The sequence below is a fragment of the Tachypleus tridentatus genome, chromosome 13, assembly GCF_004210375.1.
Source record: "Tachypleus tridentatus isolate NWPU-2018 chromosome 13, ASM421037v1, whole genome shotgun sequence".
NCBI lineage: Eukaryota > Metazoa > Arthropoda > Merostomata > Xiphosura > Limulidae > Tachypleus > Tachypleus tridentatus.
The window spans coordinates 40,206,014-40,229,691 of record NC_134837.1 but is presented as its reverse complement, the minus strand read 5'-3'; the positions used below and the strand labels follow the sequence as shown (position 1 = coordinate 40,229,691).

The window sequence follows — 23,678 nt, the reverse complement described above, 5'->3', positions numbered from 1 at the left end:
GGAAATGTTGATGTCCTCATACTGTTAGGCAGGTCTTCAGAGCTGCACAAGTAAGATTATACATGAACAAAATACACCACAAATGTATTAAATTAGTTAAATGTCAAAACAACTACACATAATTAAAATAAAAATCATTGCAATAGGAAGCAATTTTGGAGTGAAAAGGCTTCTGCCATTTATAGAGTGGTCTGGGGACATGCACCCCCAGAAAAGTTTTGAAAATTTAATGTTATGAGATTGAATTTTGAGCCATTTTAACTACAACTACTGCATATACCCAAAGTAATGTACTGAATTAAAGAAACAAATGTTAATACATAAGTTGTAACCATGCATGCCATGAAAATGTGGAGAGGTCATGGACTGGCTGAATTTACCAATTCTTACAGCTCTTAATATTTAATCATGAATGTTCTCATTAGATGTCATGTTCTGCATTTATACTGAAAATCAAAAGTGTCTCAAACTAATAATCCTTAAGGTTTTCCAATCAACCTACACTTTTATTTTACCATATGAGCAAATATTCTGTACTTGCATATATAATTAAAATACTGTTATAACTATCCTGCTTCTGGTTGCTCTCCAATTGCCATTGGCACTTTCTCTTTAGAACTAACAACACTTGCTGTAAATTACTTCTTATTTGCATGAAATCAACTTACTATTTTTGCAGGACACATATCTGGAAATGATAATTCAAGGGAAATAAAAACCATTTATGAAATAAATGATAAACGAAACTCAAACAGACATATACAAGCAAATATTTTTTTTATTTTAACATAGAACTTGAAGTTTGCACCATCCAGACTGCTGTGTCTCACTGTTGTGGGTTGAGGAAAATTGTTTGATTATATCGGTTTGCACAAAAAAACATTTCGAGGGGGGGCACAAGATGAAGTTGCGATTGTTCCTTATTTAATGTTGCTAAAAATCTGAACATAATTTTATACCTGCCAAGCTAATTGAGTAACTTTTCTAATATTCTACATGCAGATAATAATTTATAATATGGAAACAGTAAACAATATGGAGACTTAATGTGTAGCTAGTTAAGTACCATATTAAATAAACTATAGTATTCCTCATTAGAAAGGATATGTAAATGCTATTACACTTCATAATTATAATTCATACATTAACAGAAGTTTAAATGAGTCATTGTCTTTTTATTTTAAAAATATTTTGTAGTACATGTTCACTGGTATTCATGTGCATAAGCAGATACATATGAATAAATTGAGAATATTGTCAAAAATACACAAATATTCAACTCTTTTAAAATTATGTTTTCAATTACAAAAGGGTTTTTGTAAATAACATTTCTGATAGACTACCATGCTTCCATTTTCAGTTGATAAATATTTGTACTTGATACACAAAAACATGCACATATATACACACAATTTATAAAAAATGGTACAGAAATGTTTCTTCTTCACAAAGACATGTTTTATAGTAAAGTTAAAAAGAGTAGTTATGGCTTTTTATTTCATTAGTACTATACATTTATTTACAAAGCATTTATGATCAAAGCACAAAGCTATACTATAGCCTGTATGTATGGTGCCCATCTCAAGAATTAAAGCCAGTATTTTAATAAGTAATGAGTCTTCAGGGTAATACGATCAGCATCAACAAGCTTTTATTGATCAATTTATATGGTTGAGTATGTTATACTAAAATGACTTTGAACAAGCAAATCACCGTGTCAATCATATAACAATGAAAGCCAGTCTGGCCTTTCATGTGGTTTTTTTTAATCAATTCAAAATGCTTTCTATATATAGAATGTGTACAATGGAATAAATCTAATGGGTTATTTTTCCCTAGTTTTGTCCATCTGAAAAAGAACACTGAATCCAAAACACTGTGTAATTAATTACTTTTATAATGGGAAAAATATTCCCTGATATTTTTCAATGCAATTATCTACTACTGTGCTGTCTTTATATGCCTTTTTTTTTCTGTAATGTATTATATATTAGTATCTCCTATTAAAAATAACACAATAATATAATCCAATGCAAGCACGTTTCAACTTACAGACATGCGTTTCCGAACATTGTTGAAATCCAGAATCCCCAGTAATTCATATACTAGTTCCTTTCCCATCACTTCAATGGTAATGGTTTTTGGTGTACGATTCTACATACATGAATGTCATAGAAATGAATGATTTTTTTTTCTTTGTTAGCCAGATATTAGATGCAAAGTTTAAAAGACCTCATATTTTTTTTAATGAAGTAATTTTATATTTGAGTTTACCTTTATGTTGATAATATTAACTTTTCTTCAAAGTCCCTTAAACTTCTTTAAATAAAAAAAACTTAGGAATTTGAAATAAACCATGAGTACTCCACTTGATTTTAATGTTTATCTTATCATACTTATCATAAGGTTTCAAATGATACACAGGTAAAAACTCTACTTATACAAAAAAGTTTAAGTTGCACATTTCTTTAATTTTTCCAGTAAATATCAAACAACACTAAGATATTTGTTTTTGGCATTATTTTACCTTATGAAATAAAAAAAAAAAGGAATCCTGTATTATACAAGTAATATTTTCTAGTGAGAGATTAAAAATGTTTATAAATATCTGACTCACACCAAAAACATTTGAATTTTAACACATTCAAATTTTAATGACCAACAACCTTCTACTAAAACAATAGCTTTTGGTAAAAAAGGAAAACTGTTTAAAATTTTCAGTATCAGGGCTTTCCATTAAGTAAAAATTATCTGGTTAGTTAACATTGCCATCAGCAGTGTCCTTAAATAATGTAACAATAAACTGGACAATACAGACTTCATATTGTCTTCACTACAAGGAAGCTGATTTTGTTAAACAGTAAATCAATTCCTTTTAAAGTATAACATTCAATGGAGACTATGTATGTGATCCTTCTATTTAGTCTGTAAATGCACTTGTGCACTGTCTATGACTTTTAACCCTACACTAATTATACATTCTTCAGGCATTTGTTTATAAAAGAATTTTGTTAGATTAAAAAAAAAACTTTCCACTAATATGCAAAAATACATGAAAACTTTCAATGTTACTAAAAGTAAAGAAAATTTAGTTAGCAATGAAATACAATTATTTGACATTGCACTGTATAAGTTGTTAGTATAAACTATTGCTGTTGCACACACATAACAAAGTTTAAAAGCATAAAAATATCAAAAATATATTTGTAGCACTTAAAAATACTATACTATAACAAAAAGTATTGATTTTTAAATACAAGAACAATTTGATAAAATCAATGAGACTAATTAGCATATTTTGATATATTAAATGTAGTTTGTTTTTTTTTATCACAGTTGAAAACAGTTATAAATAATAAATGAAATTACAATTTACTGATGGAACAAACAAATGTCTTGAAATTTCAAATTAAGATATAAAGAGTTACAATAAAATATAATTTATATAGTTAATATGGAGAAAAACCTAAGTTTTATTATTTTTTCAGTACAAATTCCAGTTAGTGATTTCTTGCACATCAGGCAAGTGCTTTACTAACCAAAATGAACAGTTAACCCACTAGCAATGGTTAGTAAGATACATTTTAGCAATTAAAACTATAAGATTCTTTCTTTCTACTTTAACCTGTATCTCAAGGTCAAGGAATGATCACTGTTTGGTTGCTGGCTTTTAAATGGGAATCCAAATGTTGTACTATTTGGTTGGCTGCATTCAAACCCAAGACCTATTATGCACCTACTGAATTAAAGAGTTAACCCCAGTAGTACTTAGTAGTAAGACACTTTTAATGATTAAAATAAAATATACAAGATATGGAAAAAGAAAAAAATAATTCCAGTTTGTGGTATTTTTCAGAGAAAGTAGATACTGTTTGTTTTTTAATTTTGCGCAAAGCTGCACGAGGGTTATCTGCGCTAGCTGTCCCTAATTTTGTGGTGTAAAACTAAAGGGAAGACAGGTAGTCATCATCACCCCCTGCCAACTTTTGAACTACTCTTTTATCAATGAAAAGTGGGATTGACTATAACATTATAACACCCACACAGCTAAAAGGGAGAACACATTTGGCGTGACGGGAATTCAAACCCACGACCCTCATATTATGAGTTGAGCACTGTAACCACCTGGCCATGTCAGACCTGGTGAATACTGTTATCAACCAGGCAATTATAAAAATTTTAAATCAATCTCAATATTAAATTTTTGTAAGAGAATATAAAGATTTTTATTTTCTTGATTAACTTATTTCTTCTGGAAACGACAAAAGTGACAAACCAATTTTATTTCTAAAATCTTGGTTCTTTTTATTAAAGTTACAATATCCCAAATGTCCCATTTTATGATTAGATATTCAGATTTGTATTACTACATATCATGTACACAAAAGTGCATAATGATATTTTGATTTTACCTCAATGCACGGAATTATGAAACAGTTTCGATATATTCCCACATGTATTTAACGTTACTTGCCAACTGTTACTATTTCTTCATATTAAAACATAAAATATTACAACCAATACATATAAAGATATACATATATACGTATATATACAAACAGATAGGTACAAACATACACATGATTATATATGCATTATAGTTGAAAAAGGAAAAAACAATACACATTTGTCTGTATAAAACTTTTTAAAAGAGGGTAAACTGAAAATGAGAAATATTACAAGAAACTAAAATGTTCACTTAGCATATCAGGGTGAAAAGTTCCCTGGTCAGAAATTTTGTTTTCTTGTAATTTGCAGTTATGATTGTTTGTAGGGGTATTCTTCAAAATACTCGAGGGTGTGGTTGTGCAAATTGAATCTATGAAACAATGTCTAGACAATAATTTTATATTCTCAAACTTTTTGCTTTACTGAAGGTCAATGTTTTAACAAAAAATGCTGCTTCAAAGATTGCTACAGTTTACACTCCATGCTGCTAACTTGCATTCACAAAGACCAATTATTCTGTCGTTCAGCAAAATGTAGAACTTGCACTTTTAAAAGAAGCTAAAATCATGTTTGGTTACATTTTTTTTCCTCCAATTTTAAAAATATATTCTTTGTTGTTTATCTTCATTAATATATATATGTAAAGAACTTTAACCTGAAATACTTCACTGATTTAATTTTAAAAACTATGAAATATGTTTTTGTTGAAACATTTGAATGAGCAAATGAAATATTTTTATCTGCTAATTTGTAGCATTTGTATACAAAATATTCAAGATATTTTCATTAACAAATACACAAAGACAAAAAGTAAAGAAACCTAGCCTTAAGCTAATTTTTGTTTGCCTGAGGTCCCCAGTTATGACTCTATAATCAGATATAACATAATTAAGAAATAATCAACTCAAACAAAACTAACATGTTAACAACCTAATACTGTATAAATATTTAACAAACCAAAACTGCTAGTTTCAAATTATGAATACATATCACAAAAGCCTTAAAATATTTCATTTTCACTTACTTTAAATACAAAACCAAAATTTCTAGCAGCAGAAGTAAGGGCTTCTTCATCTGGAGATTGGGCTTGATATTCTAGTCGACCTAGAAAATGTTTACAGTTAATAAAACCACATATGCTTCACAATGAATTTGAGCATGAATAACTTATTAGTAAATAAAAACACTGAAAAGATTTTGAATATAAATAACAGGAAAATGGTATGCTTTTTGTTTTTTTCATTTTTGAGAGGGATGTTTTTATAGGGAGTAGTAATACAAAAACACACAGAATTCACTGTACCTACATAAAGCATAAAAAAAGTATTATATACTTCTCTCATATTTTGCTACTACAGAGCAATTGTTATGGTACAAATTTATTTCTGTAGTTTTTTTTATAATGTGATTAATTAATTTTACACAAATGAGTTTCTTAGTCACAAAACATTATTTAATACCAAAAACATACTAACACGTGCATGAACAATACTATTTTCCTTATTACAACCGTCAAACAGTGTCATCAGAGTATTATTTTTTCCATTTAATATATGAAATAGTCTAATAACAATACTTTCTAAAATCAAATATCATTGTTTCATAAAGTAAAAAACAATAGATAAATAGATTAAAAAATCAACTTCTCTTACAAAAAATGTTTTTTTAAATCCTATACTGCAACATAATACTTATCTGGGGCAAGAAAACATGAAAACTTAAATTTGGCTGACAATAAACATGCCAGCAGCAGCAAATTAATATAATTCTATTTTCTATACAATAAATTTGATATGTAACAGTACTGTCAGGGCTTAAACTAATTAAATAAACATTATGTAATAATAAAAAGTAACATGTGGCATAATGTGCAAGAATAAACACAATTTTATAAATCTGTTGCCTAAACTGTCTTTCCGTTAAATAGATAATATTTGAGAGCTATTTATAGCATGAATTAAGGGTGTTTTTGTTATGCAGCTAATACTTAAGAGTTATATAAAGCAACTATCTGTTCTGCAACAGTCTAAAATTAGTTGTGATACAATATCTTTATATAAAAGATAATCATAATGAATATATGGTTCAAACTGGCATGCCTTTCAAATCAAAAAATCATAGTAAGAAATAACAGCTGACTACATATAATTACTTTGCAGTTATTCTTTATATTATGATATTAAAGGATAAAATAGACTGACAACACAAGACACCTCACATTCATCTTCTTTAATCTCATAGTAGCAAATAATCACTGACAACACAGAGACCTCAGACTCACTTTCCTTATTCACCACTGTAAAAAATGGTCAAATATAAAGAAATAAAGGTGACTATCATTAAATTCTTCTCTTTACTCAGATATCAGTGTATGAAATCAAGTCTGTTAACACTAGGTCCTTCATACTCAGACATTATATATTAGGAAATAAAAGGACTCTCATCATAAAACTACAATAATCTTTCATCCTATACTCAGATACCACTAACAAATGAAACCTGATAACATTAGATCCTTTACATTCAGATAATACACATTAGGAAATAAAGACTGCTAACATAAAGACACATTACACTTACCTTCCCTGTAATCAGACATCACTGTATGACAAACAGCTAAGAGAGTAAAGAATTCACATACATCCTTTTTTCCTCTCTTCAAATCATCAAGCAGGGTTTGATCATAAAATTTAAACTTTGGTTCATATAGAGGATTACCAGAGAAGTCAATGGGTTTCATATCCTAAGGTAGAAATAACAGAGCATAACAATTATTCTACTGAAATACAAACCCTTATAACCCAAGCACTTTCGAAAGGTCCCTTGGGTTATAATTGTTTTTATTTCAGTTTTATCAAAACTTCTTGAACCTAAGTGTTTTTAGCACATCACAATTATTCTACTGAAACTGTTACTTGAGTTAATTCTTAAATAAAAACAATTACAATAAATGTTATTCATCATTCATTAAAGTATACTATCAGTACTAATTGCTTAATAAAGTAAACTAAGTGTACAGTATTAAAATAGCATACCTACACACTAAATTTAAATGTCTCAAATGTATGCGTGTTTTATAGGTATATGTAACCTACCAAAACAGGAAAATCAATCATTTATATGTGAATCATAATTCAAATAATGCATTTTGAAATGTATAACTTCAAACCAATGTCTGTAATTATGGTGAATGATAGATGAGTTTCAACACTAGATTTACTTAAAGGTATTTAGTAAAACAGAAACTCAGTGGAAGTCTTTGAGTTCAGCAGACATTTAATATTTGTGTTCCCTTTTTGCTGTAATTACTGTAGACAATCTTTCAAGCTTTATTGCAGTATATTTAATACACTCTAATACACTCCTTAAAGTTTCTTTGGAAGTAACTTTTGATTTGTCAAGTTTTTAGTCTATCAAATCCCAGACCTGCTCAATTCAGTTGAAATGTAGGCTCTATGGGAACCACTATCTCATTTGAATGACTCCAGCAGCTTCCATCTTTAGCTAACTAATTTCTGCACAAGTTGGATGAGTGTTTGGGGTCATTATCTTCTTGGTAGTAGAAATCCTTTATCGATAACATGCAAACCACTGGTTGTACCATGATGGATCAGTATCTGATGGTCTATTATTCCATCTATTTTGCAAGTATTTTCTGTTGCCTCAGCAAGAAAACATCTTTAAACCATCACAATATCTTTTTCATGCTTCATTATTTTTTACCTTTCTTCTGCTGGATGTACAACCTATACTTTGAACTAGATATTTCAAACTTAGACTAATCCAATCCATCCATCCACAACATCCTTTTCCAATTATTAACAGCCCATTTTTGTACTTTTTAACATACTTCAGTCTCTTGACAATATTTGTAGATTGAAGTAAAAGATTTTTAACTGATACACAACAAAATATTATATTCTCATTTAGTGTTCTTGATACTACAGACCTGGACACTTCTGTCATTTTAAACACTGTCATCTATCTCATGCTTGAGGTAAGTGGCAGTATTCCTTCTGTCTTGATGGCTGCATAAACATGGATACTTAATATCAGTATCACTGAGTTTAGGTGTTCTGCCTCTTCCTTTCCTATTTTCAAATCTACATGTTTTGGTCTCACAATCTAGGGTGTACTTGACAATGTTTGAGGAGCAATTCAAGTCTGCAACAATTTGTTGGAGAAGCCAAACAGCATCATGTAAAACTTTTATGTGAACTCTCTGCTTTACCAATAATTCTCTACATTTTTGGGGTCATAGCATGACAACAAAATTTAATACATAATATTATAAACTGTTTTTATCAAGATTTATGGAACATTATTAAATCGATTTCTTCTCACGTATACCTGTATAATATGCTAGTTTCTTTCTATATAGTTAAGACACTGCATGGGATACCATGATAGTTATTTCAGACCTTAAATTTGATCAGTATGTTCATTCTAGCAAAACCCTCATAACATGCCCTTTGCAGAAGTATGTGGGGATTCTAAACAAAATAAGTATTTTCACCCTGACTCATTCAATTGTCAACAGTAATCAATGATGAAATTTACATCTTATAATGGCATAGAAAAAATAGCCACAGAAAATGTAATAAATGATAAAATATTTTCTTGTCCTAATACTTTTACATTGTACTGAATAGTCAGTCACTCAGTTAATAACAAAGGTTCCAACAGATGAATAATCACAACATGTGCATTGTTTTATATACTCTTGCCAGCTTTACATTTCAAGTTTTATTGGGATCATAATTTATTTATATGTAAACTCACTTGATACATCTTTTCAACTAAACAGTTCATCCATAACTTTATATGTAATAAAATCTAAAGCATCAACAAAGTTCAGATTCACAAAAATGTTATAATTCATTTCTCTATAACGAAACTGTTCATATGGTTTTTGTTCAGACAACATTCATAACTTATTACACTATTGGGATTGAAAATATTAATTTAAAAAATAAATAATGAGCATATTTAACTGCTTTTACTGAAAAAAGCTATGTGTAAATGCATTCATTTCACAAGGCATGCCAAAAATGTATTGTGTGTATGGAAAAATTATTTCAACTATTATGCTTGGTTTTTTAATTTTGTGCAAAGCTACACAAGGGCTATATGTGCTAGCTGTCCCTAATTTAGCAGTGTAAGACTAAAGGGAAGGCAGCTAGTCATCAGCACTCACCACCAACTCTTGGGCTACTCTTTTACCAATGAATATAATGCTTCCATGGCTGAAAGGGCGAGCATGTTTAGTGTGATGGGAATTCGAACCCATGACCCTCGGATTATGAGTCGAGTGCCTTAACCACTTGGCCATGCTAGGCCTTCAACTATTATGAATAAGTAAAATTTTATATTGAAATTTCATTTTATTTTTAATTTACCTTAAGTTTCACGTACTGGATACAAGTATATTAAATTACATCACATAATACTGTATTCTAATTTCTCTGAAGCAAAATTAAAACTTACTTCTGTGATTTCCAGTGGTTCTTTTGTTACAGGGTCAAGTATTTCACCATAAATCTGACCATTAATACTACATTTTTTGAATTCCATAATATTCTGCGTGAGGGTCCCTGTCTTATCTGAGAAAACATATTCAATCTGACCAAGTTCCTCGTTTAAAGTTGTGGTCCGTGCTTGAGCTGGAGTGTCCCGTACTTCATAATACATGTTTTGATCCCAGTTAATCCATAAACTGTGTGCAAAACGAATAACTTCCACACTACAAGGAAGATGAAGTGTATTAAACCGACCTTGTACTTCAGTAGTGATGCCAAAATAAAATTACATTAAAACTAAACTGTCAACTAGTATTCAAAAATGATTACTTTATGTCCTATACAATGTTATTCAGATTGTAAAAAACAGCTAAGTGTAAAAAACATGTATAACAGAATATCAAAAGAAAAGCACTCATATTATTAAACACTTCAAAAACTTAAAGCAATGGCATGTCAAAAATATGTACAAGGCAACTGCACAAATTTGGAAACCACTGCAGAACAAGGTACACTAAAAATTACATGAACTATGTTATAACTGATGAAGCAGACAAACACAAGGCTCAAGTTGTTAGATTAGTGTATGAATCAAGAATTCTACAATAAGTAGATACTTATTATAACAAGCTCTTCTTAATTGTTAATTGATATCATATGAAAATTACATAATAATTTGATAATATTATAATTGCATAATTTTAAGAGGGTTACATGGAAATGAAATGAATTTTAACATGTTTATGAATTATCAAGTATTTAAATAATCTGATATAATTTCAAATATTACTATGTGCAAGTATGTTAAAAACAAAGTCATACGAATATTTTTACTTATTATTGTTACAAACATTTTGAAAAAAAAGATTTTAATGACTGATTTTTCCTTTTGAATTAAAATCATCAACATCAATTGTGGTAAAACCATTTATTTATGTACAGAGTTTATTAAATCTAACAAGAGTAGTACAAATGCAGCTTAAAGCAGAAATACATCATTGAAAGTGGTTCTTCTACAGTCAAAATACTATACATTAAACTGAAGTTTTGCTATCTCCTTACCTCACATACAAAGAAATAGGTACAACAGTATTCAACACTATTGCATAAGAAAAAAAAATGAGAAGAGCTATAACAGTAGCCCCACTTGTGGTGTTGTCCTCAGGAATGTGAGAGGCCCATGGAAGGTAAATCCTGAAGTATTGTCCTGTAATGGTCTCCCACACTCCACATGCTATAGTACAGAACAGACACATGCTGAACAGGAAGAAAACAATCTATAAAAAAATATAGCAGTAAATAAAACCAAACTTGTACTCAAGTGCAGGGTATAATTGTTTTTTTTTTTAGTAAGATATAAAAACTGTCAAAATTATTTAAGATTTCTACATATATGTTTGGATATAAAGTGATTCATGAAACACTATTCTTAACACTTGAAAATGGATCTTTCATTTGGAAGATTTTTAAATCTTTGATTAATGAAGTTTAAAAGTGCTTTTAAAGATGGACACAAAATTTTTTTTATCTCAGAAAGGCTCATATGGATATTAACACTTTTATTCATAAGCAGAGAACAATATTTCCAGGTTAATCTGAAAATGACCTAAGAAGGTCGAAACATTGTTCTCTGCTCATCAATAAAAGTGTTAATACTAAAACTAGTTGTTCCAAGATACATTTTTATTTCAAGTGGGTTTCTCATCATCAAGGTACAAAAATCTTTGTACAATTTTTTGTTTAAAATGTGAAAAGTACATTTCAGCAGTAAGATTAACTTTACTTTTCTACATTCAAAGTAAAGTTTAAAAATATCTTTAGACTGATAAAAATAAAACATAATTTTTAAACTTAAGTTTTCATACTTTTTTACTTTAAATACTTTTAGGTATTTACCAACATAGAATGGTCAAATACACACCCCAATTATTAAAACATTTAACAAACGGTCCAGACTTGTGCGCTTGAAGATGGTTTTTCCACTGTTCTGCATTAGCTTTGTGTCACAACCTGCAAATATCACCATTCCATAGCACCACTGAGTATTCCGTAGAATACAGCCCCTAAGCAACATTTTATCATTGTCAATGGCATAGCTTTTACTGTTCCATTTAAGAGTTCCTTCAAATTTATTCAGATTATTGTTGGGGGGCTCACAAGTAATTTCACCTGAAAAAAAATCAGTGAAAGCTTTCTGTACATGAAATGAAACAGATAAAAAAAATGTTATCTTTTTCATTTTCTTCAAACAGTCATGGAAGTAAAATGCTTAGAATATAGAATAATTCTCAAATAAAATACATAAGGATGTTTTTTGTTGTGTTTTTTAAAAAGTAAACTCAAATAAACAAGTAAATAAAAATACATTTTCATACATTCCTACTTAAAAAGGTTTCTTTACTTAAAACTTTATTAGAAGCTACTAAAATAGTTGACTCACACTTTTTCTCATACATATGAGGAAAACTGATCAGGATTGTAATGAATAACAGAGCAACAACAGTATGGATCACTATATGTGGCATGCAGTAACAACAACAGTATGGATCACTATATGTGGCATGCAGTAACAACAACAGTATGGATCACTATATGTGGCATTGCAGTAACAACAGCAGTATGGATCACTATATGTGGCATTGCAGTAACAACAGCAGTATGGATCACTATATGTGGCATTGCAGTAACAACAACAGTATGGATCACTATATGTGGCATGCAGTAACAACAGCAGCATGGATCACTATATGTGGCATTGCAGTAACAACAACAGTATGGATCACTATATGTGGCATATGTGGCATTGCAGTAACAACAGCAGTATGGATCACTATATGTGGCATTGCAGTAACAACAACAACATTATGGATCACTATATGTGTGCAGTATGGATCACTATATGTGGCATTGCAGTAACAACAACAGTATGGATCACTATATGTGGCATTGCAGTAACAACAACAGCAGTATGGATCACTAACAACAGCAGTATGGATCACTATATGTGGCATTGCAGTAACAACAGCAGTATGGATCACTATATGTGGCATTGCAGTAACAACAACAGTGTGGATCACTATATGTGGCATACAGTAACAACAACAGTATGGATTAGTATATGTAGCATGCAGTAACAAAATTGAAACTCAATTGTTAAATGTCTCTTTAATAAAAAGCATTCTGATGACCAAGCTGAAAACACTTTAACATGAATACATACTCTATTGAGTTGGGAACATTGTAACTTAAATGATTGGTATTCTAATGACCAGGAAACAATGTTTCTTTAAAAAATGTGCATTCTGGGGACATGAGAACAACATAACATAAAAAATGATGTCAGAAAAATGTGTAGGTTAAATAAGTCTTAATATAAAATGATAAAAACCCTACATCCAGACTATTTTTTAAAAGTGGACCTTTCTTCTTCAGGGGTAAACTGGGACCTTTTAAAAGTACCCAGGTTATCATTATAACATGAAGAGATCTTTAGTAAAGATTACACAAGTACTTTGTGTACAAAATAAAATATGATTTTTTAATGAAATATTTTTACTAAAGATTTGTTTATGAAAATAAGGTATTTCATTACCAGTCTGAGTGCAAAGTGATTTCACGTTATGATTAAAAAACTATTCTTCATCCCAAAAATCAAATACTGAGTAATCTCTAGAACCTCCTAAATACATTTCAAACACTTATTTTCAGTAAGACTATATTTTGTGTTATTATCTATACTAAAACTATGTAGGATCTGTCACTTAACCAACCTCACAACCATCACAAAAAAAAAGGAAATAAATATAAATTATGCTTTTTCATGCTAGAATGACGTCATACTATAACACAAAAACACAAATGTTCAATCTAAGTGGCTTGAGTTTCATAATACTATATATTTTCATATATAATTATTACTTTTTATCATACTGACCTTCCACTAATGCCTAGCTAACATAACATAAATTACATTTACATGGTGCAAGTGCACTCAGGTCATATATTAAGTAATACAAATCTGACCTATAGTCTTCCCTGTCTTGGCTGTATTTTTGTGGATTGGTATTTTGTAATACACAGCCACATTTCAATTACTTACACTAACCTAACCTATATATATAAATTATTAGTATTTAGAAATAAAGTATTAAACTTTTTTCTTTTAGAACAACAAATAAAAAGTAAAACAAACAATTATCTCTTCTCGCTATTACCTTTGTACTTGACTGTTGGACAAAGGTTGCTAAGCATTTTAAAATTTTGCACATGGAGGACATCAAACAAAATAGTTTATTAAGGTTTCATCATACAATTGAACAACCAAAAATCATAAATAACTATACTGATACCATAGAATTCCATTATAATTTATTAAGCTTACTCACTAAGATGTATTTAAAGTTTAAAAAATATGAAACTTCGAGCAGACTAAAGACAAGATTTACCTCACTGAAATCTTGGACTGAAATAATGTTTTAGCACTTTCAAATATTAAAACAGACAGGAAAAAAACACTCTTGGGCCATTGATTGGTTGTTCACATGTCATATATTGTAGAAAGTATATATAAGGGACTGTTTCCAAAAATGGAAAGACGTGAATGGGCCCACTGTGTTTAATCCAGTACATACGTCATATCTCAGTAAAATAAAAAGACGTGAGGTTCTCATTTTATATTCTAGACATAATATTTTGATATCACAAACATCTAATTTTAAACAGTGCAGTATTCAATATACCATGCGACTCACTAAAATTCTACATTTGTGTTCTTTTAACATTTATTTTGAAATTAAAAAAAAATGACTCATAAATAATATTAAAGTTTTATTTATAATGTACAATTTGATTCTGAACTTATTGACAAATTCATACAATAGTAGTTCAATCAAATTTTAAATGCAAGTCAACAAATGCAAAACTACAATAATACCCTATCCCTCTATTATATAAAATGCCTCAGAGTGATCTAGAATCTGGAACCAGATTTGGATCTGAACCAAATTTGGGGAGAACTATCCAATACTGACTTCACATTTTGTATAAAATTTTCATGTACCTTAGTGTGTATGTATAAATATATATCTGGTACAAGGGTAATTAAAACCCAACAATTATAACTGAGGCTTATTATTGTTAATAAAAAGCAGAGAATTAAAAATAAATTATTTACTTACTGGTTTATCTTTAAATAAGAAACTCAAATATTACATTTTATTAGATTTTTATCAATCCTTGAAAAACAATTATTATTATTTTGTATATTATTTTGTATAGCAAACATTTAGCCATTAATTGTTAACTAAAAAGGTAAGTAAGTCATCAATTTAAAACAAATAGATATTACAAATAGCTACTTGTGGTACATTATATGTACATTATCTTTTATAATGTATCTTTTAAACACTTGTGACACATTTAATAGCTCGTCTAAGAAATGTTTTCTTTGCATTTTGTTTTACATCAAATTCAAAATTACATCCTAAAGTAATTAGAAACAAAAAAATCTCACAATATATTTCACTTACAATTTGTTTTATAAATTTCAAGAAAGATTTTTAAGCAACTGCATCATTTAAATTTTAAATAAATATGCTAGTTATACTTATTAATACCATAAAACTCTCCTATCTTTACGTTGTCTTCCATTAATTCAGCAGTCTCTGGTAGAGCTTGTCTACATTTCAAGTTTGTTTCTCTAAAGATAAAAATTATCACAATTGAAAATACATTGAGAGAGAAGTATTCCAATTATAACTAACAATATATGACCATTCAATTCTTATAACAAAGTAACAAAACCAATTACTCATACTTTTGACGATAAAAAATAAAAAGTACAAAACTTTTATGTAATAAATTTTGGTGAATTATATTAAGATGAATATAATTAAACTAAACAGATTTCTCTTTAATTTGCTGTAAAAATTATAATATTACTTTCTTTTATGAAATATAAATTCTACAAAATTTGTAGTTGAAAAAACAAAATTTTTATATAGATAATAAATTTAAAAAACACAATATCTTCAATTGTTTTTTCAAAATTCATTATGTTGAAGTTATAAGCTGAATGAAGAAAAGTATTTATTGAAAATGGTAAAGCAGTACCTTACCCATCAAGTTCTGCAGTTTCTATGTAACAAAGTCCATTGGGTTCACTAGTGGATAACAGCAATAAATCAGCCTGAAAAAAATGTATGTTCTAAGAATCGTGCAATTCAGAGAAATAAATTTAAAAATTAATAAACATTTATGTGAAAATACGAAAAAACAGTAAAGAGTAACACCAATAATAATAAACATATCTTTGAGAAGCTGCTTTGGCAATACAATAACAATTATTAAATCTTCATTTGTTAAGTATTATTTATTTCAAAAATCTGAAAAAGGAATAATAAATATTTTTCATCCAAGTAAATATTTTAGAAAAGAATCAAATCTCTCTCACTTTACTGAAATAGCTTTAAGCAGTTACTTAGTCTACATAAGATATTTATATATAAAAATTGCCTCATTCAAAATATCAAACATAAATGTTTAGCAACTAAATATTTGGACTAAGAGTAGATTTTAGAAGATAATATATTTTTATACATACTGCTACAAACTGATCATTCTCCATTCTTATTATGTCTCCAACTTGTACTTTGTGCCATCGTTCATCTACAAGTTTCCCATTGCGTAGCACCTGAGAACTTCGATTATTTACTTGATTGTCACTACGAAGTCGTTGCTAAAAATGAAAGATTCATTAAATTTATTTTGCTACTAATAATTTTCTGTAACAAATATAAAGTAGTTATATATTTCTTGAATGACTTTTGTAATTTGGTTACAGTAAACAGAAGAAGTCGGAAAACATATCCTGTTCTGTTAATTTTTGTCAAATTTTTCACAGAGTATAAAACTTGTCTTTCAAATTCCTTGAGATAGTTTATTTTAAAATATTATAAGCAGTGTAAAACAATTAGAGAGTATCTTAATAGAATCTTTAAACCTTTTCATATTAGGAAGTAAAAAATGTCTTACAAAGAATAAACATAAATAAACTAAGTTTCAGATATCATCTTGTCTATACCAATGTCTATATTCAGATGAGAACACCACCTGCCAGATAAAAAAAATAAATAAATCACTTAATAATTGTTAAGAGAGTAAAAAAAAAAAATAGTATTTATCAAAAGAATGCTCACAATATCATCAATAGCATCCTTAAGTGCAGTAATAGCAAGCACAACAGCTAAAGGTACTGCAGTGGTAACTGGTGTTAAAGAAGATATTTGAGGAATTAACTGTAAAAGAGAAAAAGTTTTATTTCAATATTTACAAAAACAATGTATTTTTCTTCAAATGCATATATTCTTACAATAATCTTTATAAATATTGTACTATTAAAAAAATTAAATAACTTATCTATATTTAAATATATATTACAGGCCTGAAAGATAAAGCTGCATACGTAAAATGAATAAAACCAATTTATTATGAAAAATTACCTGTTACTCAATATTTTTAACATATAGTATTTCATTGATATTCATGAAAATGTTTTAGGCTTGACTGAAACACAATTGATGCTGCTTTTCATCCAACAGTTAAAATGTAAAAAGAATACAAGTATTATGTTGATATGTATCACAATCACCTTATAATTTTTATTTTCCTACTTACATGTCACACATTTGTAAAAATCAGATGATGAATTTTGTCAGGTTATTCACATAAATTTCATTTTCCAAATGTCAAAGTTATTGAACAAGAAAGGCTGAATATCATTTATTAATAAATAAAATAAATCTAACAGTTAGTTGATGAGTGTGAGTGTTTTCTGAAGTTTACTTGTGTTGAATACTACAGAATAGGTGAAATTCCAGCTTATTATTCAAGCACTGTTGTGTGAATGTTCATTACTTTATAAGTTGTAATTTCTGCAAATAAAGAAGTTTTATTTTATTTTTCAAAAAATGTTTCAATAACTCTTCAATTAAACCACCCCCAAATTCTAAAAGCATTTTATTTAATTGAAGAATGAGAATTCAATCAATCAGCTTTACTCTGCTGCCATACACACCCAATGACAGCCATTTGTAGAAACAATTGAGTTACATCATATAAAAACATTAATATTTCTAGCAATTTAATATATAAAATTACCACCACCATGCATGAACTTCAAACTAATGTAAATGTCAACTATATCACTCAACAAATATACATGAAAGAAATAAAATGGACTCACAATAAATACAAGTAATATACAGGGTATTTGGAAAGTCACTGTGCACTTATATATTTATTAACTGACATGTTTCAATATAGAATACAGGAGGTAAATATGAATGACAATTATAAGCAATGTTGAAAGTGACCCCCATTGGCATTAATACAGGCCTGGATCCTTCTTATTTTGTTTCTAAACACCACTATCAGTTGCTGGCTTGAAATAGAGTGACTAAAGTATGATTACAAAACTGCACAGTAACTTTCTGAACACCCTGTAGAAACAAGTTCATTCTATTCAGCAGTGTTTCTTTAGACTTAATACAAAAATTAAACAAATAACCATTATATAGTAAAGCTTAGCTTAAATTCTCTTTTTCATATAATATTGAACTTTTTTTTAAATATCAAGTGGCAGATATGCACTTCTAGGATTGTTATAAGAATAATCTGAGATATACTGAATTGAAATGGAAATCAAAACTAAGACCACCTCAAATCTTTTAGAACTCTATTATTCACAAATAGCAATAAATTAAATTTTACTTTTTTAAACACGATCTGTTGGTGAGTGTTAGAAACAGCCAAAACATAAAACAACTTACCTGCAATATCAGTAAGCATAAGAAGTAGAAATTAGCTAATCGTTGAAACTGTTCAAATAAATTCCTTGGTAGAAATGTCAGGATGGTGTATTTAGAGGTCTTGATATAATTGTTCTAGAGGAATGAAAATACATTTTAAAATTTTTATTTGTATGTTTTAATATAGTTTCTAAGAGTCACAGATATGGCCAAACAGATTAGCTTACAAACTGAAAAAGTAAGAAAAGTTTTAAACATTTCATATACATAGTACAAACTCAAAATACTAAAATTTAGAAATTTAAATCACAATGTTCTATGTCTTTGAAAAACATCTTACCCCTTGTATACATTTTAAATTATAAGACTAAATCTAAAATTTGAAAATTAGTTATGAATATCAAACAAAAAAGTTACATAAGTATAATAAGAAACATTAAAAAAATTTTATTTATGTATATAGTAAGAACAGCAGTGATTTCCAGTTACTTACATAATAACAAAATTACAGTTAGCCCTACACTAATTTTTCTACATTACTGTCCAGTATTTAGCTCTAAGTTTTAAATGTAACAAAGTTATGTAAGTAATTGTATTCACATTCAATGGTATATAACACAACACCTGGGTTAAAATACCCAGTCAAAGACTTCTACATGTAAAAGCTCAGAAGCTGAGCTGCTGACCGGAGTGTGCATATGTGTTGTGTTCAGTCAGCAGCACCATCACCTATGTAAGTACTCTCAACTTAGTAATAGAACTGACTTTCACAGTTGTAATGCCTACACAGGGCAAGTTCAGTAGAATATCATGGCTGAATCCCACATCTTGCAGCCCCAAACTAGACCAATTTTATTTTCTTGTGACCAACTTATATTTAGCATGTACATTTCAATAGTCTTCTTTTGTTTTTTTTAATGATTCAGTTTGGTCTGGATTACTACTAAATAGAATGTGTGTATGTATACATCAACTGATGTGATCATACAGAATCAGCCAACATAAACAACATAAAATGATTTCTCTGTAACAAACTAATTAAAATTAATTTAATACTATATTGTGCTTCAAGGATAATTTTTATATGGTGATCTCAGTGACAGTGAATAAAAAGTAGAACATAATCTAAATCTCAATTGAAACCTCATAAAAACCTAGCAATTTCAGCATGCAAGTCCATTTTCATAAGCTGAAAAGAAGTCCACTTGTTAGAAATTGCTAATATAATATATTCATATTATGTTTACAATGTTAACATTCATCTGGTTGTACTTTTACTGTGACAAACCTTCATTCCTTGTAATCTAACAGTTTTTATGTGCATACTACACTAAAATAACAATTTAATTTATGATGATTGCTGTTAAAGTTTTTGTAAACAGAGCACATGTTATTTTTAATGGTTTTAAACTGTCTCTAGTTTTCCCTATATTAACCTTTTAAATATAAAATACTTTAATATAGCACCCTAAAAAATAAAAAAATGGCATGGTCTAAGTACCACTTTTGAGATGTGAATAAGATATCAGGTGCATAGTTTTCCTGTATTAGTAAAGAGTTTGAATACGTACATAATAAATGTGTATGTACATTTACTCCCTGAAATGGAAAGAAGTTCTACCTGTTCACTTAAAGATTCTTACCTGTGAATATAATGTTGAAGTTTACACTGAAAAAACATTAAGTCAATTCTTCACTATAAAAGGTGGGACTTCCTGTTATGTAAAAACGTTACACTTTGTCCTTAATTACTGAACATTAGAGAGTGTTTTATTGAATAATGTTTTTCCTAAAAAATTAACCAACATTGATTTTAAAATATATTTCTGCATCAAAAGCAGGTTGAGCCCTTGTGTAAAGCTTAGTTTTACCCAAAATTACTCTCGATCAAAATTATTGTATTTCATTTAAAAAAAAAAAAAAAAGTCGAAGATAAAACAATTTTTCTTTTTAATATGATAGAACCAATTTATTAGGGGTGAATTTAGAGAAGAAAAATATTATTTGCTATGAAAAAAGAATCATGGCTAAACAATCTGTTTATTTGTGGTTAAACACAAAGCTACACGATGGTTAACTGTGCTCTGCCCACCACGGGTATAGAATTTCTAATGTTACAAGTTTACAGACACACCGCTGTGTCAATGGAAGGGAGAGAAGACAATGCTAAACAACCTATCACCTTGCACTCCTTTTTATATGAAAACAAATCTTCTGTTCGATTACAATTGCTAAATAGTATTACTGAACTCATTGTAATAATTGAATTTCAGTACACGAGAAAAATATATAAAGTGATGTTTGGAATGTTCTATCTCAACATCACGTGAAGAATTTTTCTCAAAAATAACAAGACTGGTTAGATATCACACAATCACACACACGCGCACTGTAAGAGATTTCTCTATGGTGGCGAAACTTCAACACGTTACCTTGATTTAATTTCATTATTCAACAGAATGAAACTTCTGATTAACTTAATGTGTTAGTCACAGCTAATCACCGGGTTACAAAGAGCATCAACTAATCATGCGCCGCAGCAACGTTACTTGTGTGCATTTAATCCAAGCAGCAACTGAATATTAGAGAAATTAGTTGCTTGAAACGAGTCGTTTTACGAAGGCTGATTTCAAAAAATGTGCAGTTATTTAGTAAAATACACGTACCGAATAACACTATTATTATCACTTGCACGTAACGATGAGGTTTATATGTTAAAATATAAACGGTTATTCTCCTATTTATGCAAAGCTTTAAATTACACTAGACCTTCGGGTAAAAGTTTAGAGAGTCGTTAAAATATCCAATAATTTGTTCTGGAGTCCGGTTATTTTTCCTAATTCGTTATAAGGAAGTGAACGTGAAATTATATGTAGGGCACTATGAGGTCTGACGTACGTAAAATTATATGTTAGATTTTATGAAATTTAATTCTTTTTGTTTGTTTGTTTTCATTTACGGATTTCTTTTCTCTAACTTTCGTTTTAAGGTTTTGTTACAGAGTGCTTTATGTGAGGAAATGGCGACACGTGACAAATTGGCTGCATGCGAGTTAGATCCGGTATGTGGCAATACTTGCCAAATGTTAATAATACTTGTTTTGTTTGTTTGTTTTATGGAATTTCGCACAAAGCTACTCAAGGGCTATCTGTCCTTAATTTAGCAGTGTAAGACTAGAGGGAAGGCAGCTAGTCATCACCACCCACCGCCAACTCTTGGGCTACTCTTTTACCAACGAATAGTGGGATTGACCGAACATTATAAAGCCCCCACGGCTGAAAGGGCGAGCATGTTTAGCGCGACCGGGATGCGAACCCGCGACCCTCAGATTACGAGTCGCACGCCTTAACACGCTTGGCCATGCCGGGCCCTAAATATATACAAAGAGAAAAGAAGAAAAAAAGTTAAAATGATTAAGAAAATTAAAAAAATGGCTGAGAGAGGTATAGCTTCAATGATTAACAGGACAGTACTAGATGGAGTTCAAAAGGACAGCCTTGGAGATTACCATCACCGGTGCCAATGAAGTCCAAGTGCAATATTAAATTATTTGGTCCGGTACGATCCTGCAAGGCCCACAGGTTTAAGTAACAAAGTTAGTGGTCAGGCAAAACGAAAATACCAATTTCCGACACTATTTATATGATCAGCTTCCTTCACTGATAATGCAAAACTGCATGAATCACAATACTGGGCTATAATACGACAATACGTATGTAATAAACATGTTTAATGTAAGGTCGTTTTCACTACTACAAAACAAAGGTTTAAAACGACTAGGCAGTATAAATTGGTAAAGTGCTTACAATTGGTTTTCTATAATTTTACCTGAACTTGCCCAGAAAATAAACATAATACGAGTAAAAACTGTCGTAATAGTACTTTACCTTTACAGAAATAATTCTTTGAAGTCGGTGTGGAATCTATGAGGGCTACACAAGTTCCATTAATGTACTCGATCACAAAGTGTTTAGAGATGTCATCTACAACATCTGATACATCATGCATACCTGCAAGAATTATGTTCTCTTATGACGGGAATGTCCAAAAAACCACATAACAGATGGCACAACCCACAACTCTTGTCCCAGGTCTTCGTTGACAGTACCATGCTGAAGCGATACAATAAAATTGACAAAAGATACCTTGTCCTTAAGGAATACCCTTTGTTAGATACAATTCTTGACTGAATTTTCGCGCGTAACAGAGTATTGTCTTATTTATCAACAGAAGGATCACACCATCTTAAAAATTACGTTCACAAGCATAAAATCTGTTTCTTTAATCTAGCAAACATCGAAAATTGGAACAAATGTTATCTTCAATAAGTTTTGAAAAGTCTAAAGCTGTATCGTGGGCTTTTATCTTTATCCACAAAGCCTTTTACGAGCTAGTCCTTGAAATTCTACAACGTCACACCATTTGTTACACAGTTTCATCAACTGAAGCATGCATTTTAGTACAGAAGAATTACCATCTGCACTACATACAAGACTAACTGGGACGAAATGGCATTAACAATTCAGATGTATTCACTTATGAAAGGAATCTGTCCGTTAGTTAATACCATTACAATAACTTCTATTACTTTATCTGGCCCACTGACTGCCTCGACCACCGAATGCACTTCGGTAACTAATCTTGAGGAAAGAGATTGCTCTTTTGTATAAATACGCACAATCTCGAGCGTATTTTTAAAACAGCCATTTACAACAGAAACACCATCTGTTTACAGCCAACTCTGGATGTCTTTTAACATCCTTTTACAGCATATAACGAACTGTTGTGGAACATCATTATTCATCCCACAATAGCGTACAGTCTCATAACGAATACTATGTATCCATCTATAGATACTATTATTATTATTGACTTATTGACTTTCTAAGCAGCTATTGCTTAT

General features: G+C 29.6%; 1 protein-coding gene across 8 annotated transcripts in view; it reads right to left on the bottom strand.

Annotated features, from left to right (window-relative positions):
- The window catches only part of LOC143239044 (phospholipid-transporting ATPase ID-like), a 118,107-nt gene that overhangs the window by 12,933 nt on the left and 81,496 nt on the right, over positions 1-23,678 (bottom strand). For all 8 annotated transcript variants that reach the window (XM_076479821.1, XM_076479820.1, XM_076479825.1 and 5 more), the window contains 11 exons: positions 18,797-18,910; positions 17,165-17,263; positions 16,570-16,704; positions 16,085-16,155; positions 15,584-15,666; positions 11,890-12,137; positions 11,031-11,245; positions 9,937-10,192; positions 7,030-7,192; positions 5,474-5,553; positions 2,053-2,154 (listed from right to left, as the gene is read on the bottom strand). In XM_076479821.1, the coding sequence (XP_076335936.1) occupies positions 2,053-2,154; positions 5,474-5,553; positions 7,030-7,192; positions 9,937-10,192; positions 11,031-11,245; positions 11,890-12,137; positions 15,584-15,666; positions 16,085-16,155; positions 16,570-16,704; positions 17,165-17,263; positions 18,797-18,910 (1,566 nt within the window). The remainder of the gene's footprint in view (positions 1-2,052; positions 2,155-5,473; positions 5,554-7,029; positions 7,193-9,936; positions 10,193-11,030; positions 11,246-11,889; positions 12,138-15,583; positions 15,667-16,084; positions 16,156-16,569; positions 16,705-17,164; positions 17,264-18,796; positions 18,911-23,678) is intronic.